Here is a 14162-nt window from a genome sequence, read left to right as displayed (position 1 = left end):
TTCTAATTTTGTAAAATGTGTTGATCCTTAATATATTACCCAGCTTGTAATGAATTTTGGCATATTTTCACAGGTACTTGAAAAGCGAATTCTGCAGTTGTGAATATTCACCATTTTTTAGAACTGTGGTTCTCTCCACTATCTTAAAACATAAGGTTAAGAGCTATTGGTCATATTCTGCATATGCATGCATACTGTTTTTTCTAGGTTAAGAAAATATTTCAACTTATTCTGCTATGCAGTATGCAGAGGATAAATTAAAATGCTTTGACATATTCAGGTTGAACCCTTTTATGGACATATCATTTCCATTAAATAAGGGTATAAAATTAGGTAGTAAAGCAAAACCTAAAGTAACGAGAGAACATCATAATTTTGGTGTTTGATAGTCCCAGTAGAAAGATCTTCTTAAGGTTTATGTTTACTGTGTAATTTATTTGCCGCACTCCAGCTGCAGCAAAATAGCCCGGGGGCAGCGGGGGGTGACAAACAACTTGTTTACGTTAATACAGCAGGAATGGGAGCCGTTTATTGTAGGACTGGAGGGGTATTTATACATTCCACACTGCTTATCTTAATTAACATAAACTAGATATAGCAGTCAACCAATAAGGAATCTCCACACTTACTTCACAAACCACTCCCTCTGGCAAAATGCCAGGCGCCATCCAGACTTGTTTACAGACTCTAACATTTAATAATATAAATTATGTTACTGTATAAACAATTGTTGGAAACTTTTTCTTGTGACAATTAAATTTAAGCCACATCTTAGTTATCACACTATGTAGACAACCAGGAAATAGTTGTCATTTAGACTATGAAGAGATAATTGCAAAACTTAAAAAGGAAAATTCTTTTGACTATATATTTCAATGAAATTTGAATTCCATATACATTAGCATGTTCTTTGCTTTGGAAAGTAAAATATAAAGCAAAGATAAAAGAAGAAAAGTGGTACACTATTATTTTCAAAACTTTGAAAATGTGGTGTGGCCAAAATAAACTTTTTAAATTTTTTTAAAATTATAGTTGGACACAATATCTTTATTTTATTTATTTATGTTTATGTGGTGCTGAGGGTCAAACCCAGGGCCTCGAATGTACTAGGCGAGCGCTCTACCGCTGAGCCACAACCCCAGCCCCCAAAATAAACTTTTTATTCTGGTTACAACTTTAACATAATATTGTTTTCTCCAAATTTAAAAGATAGTAGTGAGGTCTACTCATTGATCCTAGTTAGCATATTCACATATCACAAACTTATTTTGTGTAATTTGTGCCTTGATCTCTGAATCAAGAGTTATACTAAATCTAAACAAGAGCCAGATGACAGGAACTTAGTTGTGAAAATATGCTCTAGTTGATTGGCAACTTAGCAGGAATCTAATAAAAAGTAATAGAAAGAAGGAATACCATTATTACCACAAAGAAATTATACCATGCTGGTAAGAGCAAAAGGAAAGTTAGGGAATAATTATTATAGAACAGTTGTTGGGGGTAGGAAAGCCACAGAGAGAAAAAGTATTTTGATTAAGATTAAAAACTGAGATCATATGATCAAATTGAGGGATAAGGAAGACAAGGACTGGATCATATTTGTTTTCTAGCCAATATCCTCTCTGTCTTCTTCCTTCCTTGACCTCTCATTGTTCTGTTATCTACTCTTTTACATATATATGATTAGGTACCTTAATCCATCCCTACCTTTAAATTTTGATGGCATCTGATTAATTTAAACCAATTATAGTAATCCTGTTTCTCCTACCAGTGATGGGTTTAGGAATAGGCATGTGATCCACTTCTGTCCAGGGTGATCTATGAGGCAATATGCTGAGTTTTCTGGGAAAGATCATCTCTCTTCTCAGAACAAAGGTAAAGGACACAGACATTATTACCCTATATACATGGACGATTATACTCCTGGAGTGACTCTGCACCATGTACAGCCAGAGGAATGAGAAATTGTGCTCCATTTGTGTACACTATGTCAAAATATATTCTATTGTAAAATTAATTTTAAAAAAAAAATGGTACACTGACTCCTAGAACCACTACATTGTGGAATTTTAATTAACTTCTGTTACAGTAAGTATTTAGATATGGCCACTTAATTTAATTTATGGCTGATTAAGCATTTTTAAAGGAGAGGAGGATATTGGTTTAATGATTTATAAGTTCTATCACTTGATACTGTATTTAGAAACAATAGAAACTCCAACTCTCCAGTTGCTCTTTTTGTTTTTTAACAAATAGGGATTTATTTGTCTCACCCATAAAAGTTTAGAGCTATTCATGATGTTTCAGATAATTCAACTCGTATTTTTTTTTTTTTTTTTCCATCCTTACTTTCATTCTCATGCTAGTTACTTCATGGGCACTAGGCAATTACTGCATCCTCAGGCAGGTGAAAAGGGAGAAGTAAAGGGGGTGCCCATAGAGTTTGACTTCTTTTATCAGGAAAACAAAAGCTTTCCTGGAATTCTGATTGGGAAATCTTCTGCTTAGATCTCCAGCCTAGTTGGATTGCTGCTCAGGAGAGGTCACGGTGTGATAGGGTTCAGTCAGCCCACCATGCACATGTTCACACCATACCTACTGCATGTGAATGGATGGCTTAATCCACATAAATTGTTGATAGCCACTTGTCTCTAATATTCTGGAATTGATTTTTTGGTTGCTGCTTTTAATGTGTTTAATCTATCTTCTTGAATTTAGCTTCAACTATATTAACTCAGCCATCCTTTTTTAAAGTTAGTATACTATACTCACTAGTTAGACATTTAGTTTTCTTTTTCAAATTTAGGGCTTTTGAACAAATATATAAGTTTTTGCTAAGTTAATACAAATTAATATTTTTCATTTGAGCCAGGCATTATGGTAATTTTAAAATGAGGTTTTTAGTTTTTATGTAAAGTTGATCTTAGGAAAAACACAGGAACTGTATTGAATTTTGAAGTTGAACTCCTTAACAGTCTTTTGTAAGGGTCCCATTTGTAGAAGGAGATGCATAGTCCATTAAATAAAAATAAGCATCCCCAGCACTGAAAAAGAAGAAAAAAAAGAAAGTGTTTAAATTCAACATTAAGTATTGCATTCAGGTTTATCTGTACAGACTCAGCAGTTTTTAAATTGTGTACTGGACTCTGTCCTTATCCCTTTCCCTCTTCCACCTCCAGCCTTCTTCACAGTTAGGTTTATTCTTAATCATTGAAGTAAAAATTTAAATGATCTTTTAAGAGTAAAAAACACTGGTTCAAATTATTACTAGAATTGGAGATAACTCATGTAGACCAGGAGGAACCATGCTTTAGGAGGGCTACAGACTCAAGGAATGGGGACATGTAATGGAGAAAAGACAGCAGAACTCTAAATTTTTGCTGTGTGGTGGAGATTAACAAACAGAGTTTGGATCTGATTCATAGGGCACATCATTTTAGGATTCTAGATCCAGAATAGATGTGAAAAAATAGTCCTGACCCTGCTGAATCAAAAGCAGGTTTACGTTCTTCTCAATAACTAAAAAAAAAAATTAAAAAATAAAAAAAAATGAAGGTTTTATGTTTGTTTAGCCTACCATGTTTTTATTGCTTTGGCTAAGAGGCCACAAATCATAGGGAAAAGACAAAGTATGTATGCTGCTGGGTTGTTTTGAGAGAGTGAACCAAATTAAAAAACCTATTCAACAAAAACTTATTTTTATGGTGTATAACAGGGCCTCTCTAAGTTTATGATTTGTTTTTTCTGATCTTTGCAGGAAGAGAGGAGTGGAAACAAGATTATTTTGTTTCTGCACCTCAACTAGGGAAGAAGGACACTGATTTAGTAAATCTAATAGTTACATTTCTGCAAAATTTTTAACCCCATGTTTTTAAGCTATTTACAATTACTGTAGACCGTACTGCATTTTGAGGCTAATTGGAAACAGTGACCAGATTCTTAATCATTATCAGGAAACTGCATTCAGAGAATGAGAAGAACACCGCCGCTGGATGAATTGCAACCACCACCATATCAGGATGACAGTGGTTCTCCTCATCTCTCATGTACACCTTCAGAAATTGGGGATGGTAAATGTGAATTTTCCCACTGCAGCAACAGTCCACGATGCTCATATAACAAGTGCCCAAGTGACGGAAGCACAGGTCATGAAATAGAAAGTTTTCATAATAAAGGATATGAAGAAGATGTTCCAAGTGACAGCACTGCAGTCCTGAGCCCTGAAGTAAGTGAAGCACATATAAGTTTAAAAGTGGATGTTATTTGGAAGATACTAATCTTGTGATTTTCTTTTTGGTAAGGAGAATGGGATTCATCACAGTCTAATCTCTTTGTAGTTTATGGTACCAGTTTCCATTCTTAAGCTAGTCTTTACCAACAAACTGACCAGGGATGTCTCAACTTGTCTTCAGCTCCCTCTGCAACCAAAGGAAGATGGATAGTTCAAGATACAGAGTGGTGGTGGTTGTTAAACACTTTATATAAAATATTCTGGAATTATTTACCTTTTTATTTCATCTCAAGGTTACAGTTTATGTTTATTTGGATTTTTTATTATTATTTATTAATGTTTTATAAGTCTTTTGAAATCACTTTATTGTATTTTCATTTATAGAATATGAAAGGGATAATGGATAATGATGGTCAGCCTTACTAATGCAATTTAAATTCAAAGTATCATATATCCAGAGTGGTTAGTTGGTTAAATTTAAGTAACTTTTTTTGTAACAAAAATGTGAGAATAATAGAAAAAGTAATTTTTGCTATTTCAAAGTATTGCCATTGGATTTGTTAAAAACTAGAACAGTAAGGTGTTTTCATAAGGTAGTATTTATTTTTAGGATTTACTTTTTTTGATAGTTTTAGAGTGTAAACTTTTACAACTTTTGTTCCTGACAGCATTCCTGAAAGCATGTTTGTGTCCCTACTAGGTAAATTTTCTGCTTTGCTGTCAAAATTAAATAAGGAAGGTAGTTTACCAACACACAGAATAATTAAGTTGTAGATAGAATTTCTTTAATTTGGGAGTATTTTTTAATAATTTTAAAAATCACTTTGCTAATTTTTTTAAATATTTCTGATGTTATAATATATCTGACCTAGAAGAAAATTCTATATTGATATTTTAAATTTAATGTATTAGTGTTTTATGATTTTCCACAAGGAATGTTTGTGTTCTACCACATAAACAAAGTTAAGATTGCTGCTTTGTGACTTTTCAAACTGTATACACAGCAAGCTAACAGTGAAGCCTAGATTCTAAAATTAATAATAGTAACAACTATCATAGGTGTCCTGGGAATTTTGCTGTGAACTTTACATAGCTCATTTAGCTCTACCAAGCATATCCTCAGAAGTTATATTTCTGTTTTACCAATGAAAACAGTAAGACTGAGAGAGTTAAGCAATTTGCCCAAGTACATGCAGCTCTTAACTAGTGGAACTATAATTCAAACCCAGGTGTGTCTGACCACAAAAATGATGCTCTTAACAACTGTTATTATATTGCCATTCTTAATCTAAATTGTTGTGTGTGAAATTACTTGAATGTAGTGGTATTCTCTAACGTACCACAAGGCAAGTCATCACAGGGGACTCAGACCAAATTAAGATGCTTAAATTACATGTGGATGCACACTTGTGTATGCATGTGTTTAAATCTATTTCAGATACAAAGCAAGAAGTAAGAGGATTATGGTAAGGTACGTTGACACACCTACCTCTGTCATTATAGGATATCGATAGGTATAGGTAGCAAGGCCACATCATGGTTTATATAGTGCCCATATATCCTGTTCCACTGTCTTTGTTCCATCAACATTCCTATTTATCGTATGGTAACAAAGACTAGAGTAGAGATTTAAATAAGGGTATCAAGACCCAGCAGTACACACTTGCTTTAGAAGCAAGTACACCTGGCCACCACTGGACCTTGCCAGTGAGCCTACTACACGGATACAGATTTTTATCTGCATTTCCTAAGTAGAAACATGGGAGACAAAGCTCTTATCTCAGAGACAACATGTTCATGATTTGGGTTTGCCATCATTTTCTATAGGTAATAGTCATTTGTTTCATCATATTTTCTATTTAATTCATCTATTTTTGGTATGTTATTAATTACTACAGTTACTAATTACTCTTTTGGTATATTATTAATTACTACAGTTATTAGTTACGGTTTTAATATATCATGAATTCTGTCTTGTCTCACAAGTTGCTTTCCTTACACATTATCTATAGTTAACACCTATATTTTTACCCATATTTTAGAAGCTGCTGACTTGCTATCTTTGTTAACACTTACTTTTGAGTTTCCTCTACTTGGTTTTGTGTCTTTTATAGTATCACAGAATATAATCAAACAATTTAGCAAAACTACATTGCATAAGTACTTTAATATAGAACATTAATAACCTATGCAAGTATAGGGTATAATTTTAATATAAAAATTTTATTTTTCAAATTTATTGTAACCCTGTAATTGATAATATGTGTCGATTAGAAAAGTCTTTCCTCCTGGTTTAATCCAGGCTGCAGGTGTCTTAGACACATGATTGAACTAAAAGAGGGGAAGAGGGCACAGAATAAATCTGTGGCAAGTAGTTTATAAACTCTATTGAGTTTATGCAACTCTGTTGCTAGCTAAGTTTTTCTAAAACTTTGATCCAGGCACCTTGAAAGGGAATGATTGTTTGCTAGTTTCCTGTTTGAAGAGTGCAAATAGTAGTTTTTACCTGTTAAGGTTATACCCTTTAAATTGTGGGTTTCACATTCTTTTTTTAAATTTTTAAAATTTGTTCTAATTAGTTATAGGGTTTCACATTCTTAACATCGGAATGCTCAGGGAAAACATAGGAAAAAAATGTTCTTTTGAATAAATGATAGAAGGAAGACTTGGGGCATTAATATTCATTGCCACAGTAAGCACTGAGCACATGCTTAGGAAATTTAAGAAAATTATAAAATTGGTCCAATGAAAATTATTTAAGATTTATTAAAATCCCCACAGGGACAAAGTGACATAGTTAAGGTCAAAAACCTGACTTTGACATTGTTGGTAAGTATATGAAATTCCCAAATGTATTCCAGACAATTAGACTGGCAGGAATTTGAGACAATTAATGGTTATAATTTCTTTTAATGTCATAATTAGTATGTATAGTTTCCAGTATTCAACTTTTAAAATGTGTATTCTTCATTTTCAACAGTAGGTAATATTGGAAAATAATATATTGTTTTTAATTTTAGTTAACAATTGAAATTTGGAGGATACTTAGTTGCAAAAATATTTGAGACCTTTTTATACTTCCATATTTCACATTTCCTTTGGTTTTTAAATCGAAGTAGATTTATGCTCTTTCATAGATGGGGAATTGTATAACAAGTTCTAATAATGGAAACAAATTTTTCAGTAGCACTATACTTTATTTATGTGCACTTACTCTGCAGTTTAATATTGAATTGCTGGTTGTGTTCTTTGTAGTGTGAAGGTAAAATTTAGTAGTATCTCACTAAAGGAACAGAAATAACAATAAAATATATTTAAAATTTTAAATTGTAAAACATATGTCCAACTTTCTTAAAATGGTAATGGTGTACAATACATTCTAAATGTGTCTTTATTTAATAAGTGTTTTAGTTTAACTTACCATTTCTAACATTCTGGCCCTATATGGTAGATTTTGATTGTAGTTGGCTGCTAATTATACTTTTTCTTTGAGGGCAAATTAAAATTGTTTTCCCATCATCCTCATAAAGACATATCAGGCATATATGTGCTAGATTAAATAATAGAGTTAAAAATTGAAAACATTTTAATTTGCTTTTCCTAGGATATGTCAGCTCAAGGATCGTCTTCACAGCTTCCTAAACCTTTTGATCCTGAGCCAGAAGCTAAATATGGCACACTGGATGTGACTTTTGACTATGATTCACAAGAACAGAAGCTTTTGGTAACAGTGACAGCTGTCACAGACATCCCAACATATAACAGGACAGGTGGCAACTCATGGCAAGTACACCTTGTTCTTCTACCTATAAAGAAACAGAGAGCAAAAACCAGCATCCAGAGAGGACCATGCCCTGTCTTCACAGAAACATTCAAATTTAATCATGTTGAATCTGAGATGATTGGAAATTATGCAGTTCGGTTTAGACTTTATGGTGTACATCGCATGAAAAAAGAAAAGATTGTGGGGGAAAAGATTTTTTATTTAACAAAATTGAATCTTCAAGGGAAAATGTCATTACCTGTGATACTGGAACCTTCTTACAATCATTCTGTAAGTATCTCATCATATGACCTCAATACAATGTATGTTTATGGAATATAATATATATATATATATATATATATGTAATTTTTTAAAATCTTTAATCAAGCAATAAGTTTGTCACCATATTGTTTGTATAGTAATCATACCTTTATACAAATTTCTAGGCCTTGAATCGGTAGGTATAATTTTTTTTCTTTTCTTTTAAAGTTCTTTTTGAAGATGATGAGGTATAGGTTCTTTCTTGTAGTTCTGAAGAATAAGACCCATGGACAATTCAGGATGAGAGTAAAGTAACAGAATTTATTTTTGAAATAGAAAGGAAGTGAAACTTCCAGAGAGAGGGTTCCAACTGGTATGCCCCAGAGTTGCTGCTGTCTAGGGGTTTATATGGTATTGCTAGAGGTGACCTTTAAAGCTATTGGCTATGGAATTGTTGCAATCAGGGCTCTGCTCTGCCTATAATATTTCTGCTCCTGTTCTCAGTGATATATGATTTATGTATTTTATTCTATCCCCTTTCTAGCCAATAGTCTTAGATTTGTTCCTTTATTGAAAATGTATTAAATGTAATCTAAACTATTTATAGAATTAAATTTTTTTCCAGGTTAAAACTAGGTGATCAATTAAAATCTATTTATCCTTCTGTCTTGTTTGCTATATTGCAGAAATTTTCTGCTCTGACAGACTGTATACTACTGCCTAGATCATGAGTTATTATCTTTCCAGAACTGCCATGAAATTATTTTAAAAGTTCAAAAACTATGACCTCATTGTACTTTCAATATTTTGAAGCATTTCTGGGTGAATACTTTTAACTTAAAGACTTCCAACCAGTTTTCACTTTTTTTTCCAGGTTATTCACTTTCAAATCTCTATCCATATTTTTAACTAAATTCCCATAAAGCATTGCATGTCACAGGAGAGAAGTGTCTGCACTATTTGTTTAAACCAAGGAGACATATTATGCCACATATGCCAGTTATTTAGATTATGAGAAAATTTGTTATATGTGCTATAAGTGTAAATTGTGATTTATATTTATACCTGTTATATTTAACAAAAAGCATTTTTGCAGTATCTATTTCAGGATGGATTTAAATTTAAAAATAAAGGTATTATATTTTAGCATTGTTTTAAGATTTTTAAATGTGTAAGCATAAGTTCAAGGTTAAGGTTTCATTGCATTTACATCAGGTAGTATTTGATTTTGTGGGACTTTCATTCACAGTCAGACTATATAATTTAACTAGATGATTTCAGCATTTGTAAAAATAAAAAGATGGTGGTAAACGTGTGTGTGTGAGTGTGTGTGTGTGTGTGTGTGTGTGTGTACACATATATCCCCATGTGTGTTTACAAGGTAAGAAGCTTTATTGATAGAATTAATAGCTTACTATCACATCAAATTTTAAGAATTACTTTTTTTGGGAGAATGTCTTTTTAAATGACACTAGCGGTTTATAAAAAGAGAAATAAAAAGAAAATTCAGATAATATATTTTTGAGGAAAGTATAAATTTTCATAAAATCGAATATTCTGTAGTTATTAATGTGATTTTTAAATTTTTATTATTTGATCTGAGTGATAACTATTTTTTCTGTGAAAAACATAATATTTTGTACAAATAACTGCCACTGATTTAAATTAGAAGAGAAAGACTATCATCAAGAGGTATGTATTTTATATCACTTTATTTATTTTAAATTATCTCTCTTCTGATTCCATATTCATTATATTCATTGTCCAAAGAAAATGAAGCTCTAAACATAAGGTTTTATCTCTGGTCAAATTTCTGTATATACCTATGTTGTTTGTGTTAGGTTATAGTCATTGATTCTATAATTTTTTTTTGCCAACTAATATTGTAAATTTCTTTAGAATATTTACAAGAAGAATTTTTAAAAAGTTCTAGATAAGTAGCTTCTAAGATTTAATGTTCAAATCTAAACAAAACCATCTTCTGCTCTTAGAAAATGTTTCTTCTGCACTGACATGCTTCTCAAATTTAATACCTATAATTTTTCTTTTCTCTTGCTTTCTTCTTTCTTCACTTTCTTAAAATCTTGTTTGTTTTACAGCTACTGAAACACCATGGTTGTGAGGTTAACACTCATAAATGTCAGTTGTCTTGTCATAACTATTGATAGAATATATGTATTTTCTGTATGTAATGTTCTCTTTGCTTAAATTTTAATATTACATGGAGGAATCTTGTCATACTTTACCTGGGTGAGTTTGGCTCTAATTTTGTTAGATGTAAAAATGTGTGTATAAGGGTTATATTCATAATTAAATATTTATTCTAGTGGCTTTTGAATAATTACTTATTATTGCTTTTGTTACAAGAGCATTTGTCTTTTGGCAAGGGAAAGTTTTAACCCAGCCAAAGAATTCACAAATCACACTTAAAATATTTTTTAAATTTCTTGGTTTTTTTCATGGATAATGATAGAATAGAGTCCTGCATGTAGTTTAGCTTCACAGCTAGTTTTTGAAGAACTGATTGAATCAACACATTGAGAGAAATAGACAAATGCCACCAAAATGACTTTCTGAGAACTAAACAATGAATTTCCTTCAGGGTAAGATTAAAATTTAACATTGAGATATAGTTTAAGGTATTCCTCTTTGATGATAAAAAATACATCAGAGTGAGAGTTGTAAAGCATGTGTTCTTACTACTAAATAGCTGTGTAAGTTTGGTAAATTACCTAATCATTGTGGGTATCAGGCTTCTCATTAGTAAAATGAGAGGATTAGAACAAATGATATCTGAGGTTCTATTCATCTCTGATGTTCTCTGGTTCTACTAATATATATCGTGAAAAGATTTAGGCAAGAACAGAATTGAGTGAATTTTAAGTCTATTTTATATGCTTGATACATCACATTTTGTGGTGAGCACGTTTTATTTCCTCCCTCTTTCATGCCTTTTCAACAACTTTCTAATGATCAGGGAAGTTCCAACTAAAGCTTTCCATCTTCCTAAGAGCAGCTAGAAAATTCACTTTCCTAATCTTGCTCATAGGTAGAGCATGAGCTTTATGACTAGACTGTACTACTTGTGTTCATTTCTGGTAGACTTCAAAATAACTGAACAGAGAAGATACTAGGCTCATATTATGTCTCCATGAAGCTGATGGCAGAGGCATTGGAGGTGAAAGACCATAGTAACTCTAAAATAGCTTTGTTGGTGCAGAAACAATGTTAGTGCTGGGCCAGTTACAGCTGTAGTAAAGAAAAGTCCTTGACACAGAGAGTCCTATAGGAACTGCAACAAAGTTCCTGTAAGACACTGGTCCTGCCATATGAGTTTAGACTTTATTCTTGAGAGTCTTAGCTGTTAACCTGATTTCCTGTGTGTCCCCATTCTTTTAATAAATTGCCATTCCACTTTATGAGTCAGAGTTAACTTCCAGTGTTTTCAAATAAGAACTCTGAAATAACCATATGGTTTAATATTTACTTGCTTCTGTCATTTCTTACTCCATGCTGATAACTAGAGTGTTAGCAGTTACCCTTACTACTCTCTCATAATTTGATTTCTCTTACATATTCAACTTAGTTAGCATGGCACTCTTTCTTAGTGTATAAAACCAATTTCTTCACTTGAATTTTTAATAGTGTATTACACACTCTGTAGTAGTTGCCTGGAATAGCCTTTCCTTTTCTTCTTCCCAATTTTATTTTTTCACTCAATTTACTTGATTTTTTAAATACTATTAGGTTTACTTTATGGTTTATTAAAATAAAATCCATGATTTTTCTAATGGATGTAACAGACAAACCTTTCTATACAAATAATGCCTGGATAGCATTATCTATACAGAATGACTAGTTGGGATGATAGTTAAGATTCCTGCACATTGCTCTAGTTACAAAATATAAGAATTTTGATTAAATCCTTGATGTACTTCAAGTAATTTGTGTAGTCTTGGTGAATTGCTATACAGCAAAATTGATGTTTAGCAAATAAATGTGGTATGTTTCATCTTGGGATCAGATGTTTTAAATTGATATATGAACTGCAGTTCACCTGTTAAAGTTTCCTATAGAGAAATGATTCTCAAAGTGGATCCTGGGCCAGCAACATCAATGTTGCCTAAGAGCTTGTTAAAAGTGCAGATTCTTAGTCCCTATCTCATACTTACTAAAGAAAAAAGAAAAAAAAACTGTATTCTTTCCCAGATCCTCCTAGTAAGAGCACAGCCCACCTAAATCTTTTTTTTTTTTATTTTATATTTGTTCTAGTTAGTTGTACATGACAGCAGAATGCATTTCAATTCATCGTACACAAATAGAGTGCAACATTACAATTCCCTGGTTGTACACGGTGTAGAGATGCACCATTCATGCCATATATGTACCTAGGGTAATGTTGTCCATCTCATTCCACCATCTTTCCTATTCTCATAACCCCTCCCTACCTTCTCCTTTGCCCAATCCAAAGTTCCTCCATTCTTCCCATGCCCACCTCCATTATAGATTCGCATCCACTAATCAAAGAAAACATTCAGCCTTTATTTTGGGGGGATTGAAAAAGCAATCATAAAATTCATTTGGAAAAACAAGAGATCTGGACTAGCCAAAGTAATCCTTAGCAAGAAAATTGAAGCAGGAGGCATCACAATATTTTTGCTTAGCATAATATTCTCCAACTTCATCCTTTACCTGCAAATGCCATAATTTTATTCTCTTTTAATGCTGAGTAATAGTCCATTCTGTATATATACCACAGTTTCTTTAGATGGACATCTAGGTTGGTTCCACATATTAGCTATTGTGAATTCCGATACTGTAAACATTGTTGTGGCTATGTCACTATAGTATGCTGATTTTTAAGTCCTTTAGGTATATACCAAGGAATGGGATAGCTGGGTCAAATGGTGGTTTCTGTAAAATTTATATAAGACCTACAAAATTCTTGAAAAAATCATGTCAGCATATACATTATCACCTTGAACTGAGAAGAATCAGGAATATGAAATGAAAGGAAGGGTTTGGACTTCCAAAATTCTATTGGTAGGAAGCATGCTGGTGAAACTTCCTAGCAACAGATACCTGCTTGCTACTTTTCAAGAAGGATGAAAAATGACAGAGGACAGAACTGAGAGCACAGAGATGGAACTGAAGACTCAGGGAGGCTTGTTCCCGAACTTTAATATCTATTCAGGGAACTGTGGCTATAGTTTGCCCATCCATAACTGCCTTGAACAAGTGACTGTCATTCATTTTTCCCTTTGTCATTCATTTTGCCCTTTGTCTGTAATTATGTCTGTCTTCCCATTGTATATTGGAAGTGTTAGTGGCAGTGTTAGTGTTTCTTTAGTTATACAGATTCATAAGGGAGAAGAATTTTTCCCAGGAGCTAAAATTGTTCACCTTATGTTTAGATAAAATTTTGTCATTTGAGATTATAAGATTTAAATTTAGATATTGAGTTTTTTTAATGATATGAAATTTGGGGGTCCTTGGGCTGGGGTCAGTGCAGTTTGCTCATAAGAAGTGTGTGGTAGCATGGGGGCCAGATGGGCAGACTGGAGTAGGCAGAATTCTAAGCTGGTCTCATGGCCTTTATACCTCTGGTGTTGTTGCTATACTTATGTTACATGGCAAATGGATTTTGAAGATATGATTAAGGTTACTTATAAGTTGACATTAAAAGAATGTATTGCTGGACATGGTATGCACACCTGTAATCCCAACAACTCTAGAGCCTGGGGCAGGAGGATCACAAGTTCAAAGCCAGCCTCAGCAGCTTAGCAAGACCCTCCTCTCAAAAATTAAAAAAAAAAAAAAAAGGATAGGCATGTAGCTCAGTGGTAAAGCACCCCAGTTTCAATCTCCTAACAAAAAAGGAGGGAAGTCAGTCAGAGGAGATCT

General features: G+C 32.8%; 1 protein-coding gene across 3 annotated transcripts in view; it reads left to right on the top strand.

Annotated features, from left to right (window-relative positions):
- Positions 1 to 14162, top strand: part of Syt14 (synaptotagmin 14) — a 148301-nt gene that overhangs the window by 77643 nt on the left and 56496 nt on the right. For all 3 annotated transcript variants that reach the window (XM_076831651.1, XM_076831650.1, XM_076831649.1), the window contains exons 3-4: positions 3954 to 4225; positions 7836 to 8285. In XM_076831651.1, the coding sequence (XP_076687766.1) occupies positions 3954 to 4225; positions 7836 to 8285 (722 nt within the window). The remainder of the gene's footprint in view (positions 1 to 3953; positions 4226 to 7835; positions 8286 to 14162) is intronic.

This window comes from Callospermophilus lateralis, chromosome 13 (assembly GCF_048772815.1).
Source record: "Callospermophilus lateralis isolate mCalLat2 chromosome 13, mCalLat2.hap1, whole genome shotgun sequence".
Classification (NCBI taxonomy): domain Eukaryota; kingdom Metazoa; phylum Chordata; class Mammalia; order Rodentia; family Sciuridae; genus Callospermophilus; species Callospermophilus lateralis.
Note: the sequence above shows the minus strand (reverse complement) of the source record. Positions and strands in the feature narration are given on the sequence as shown.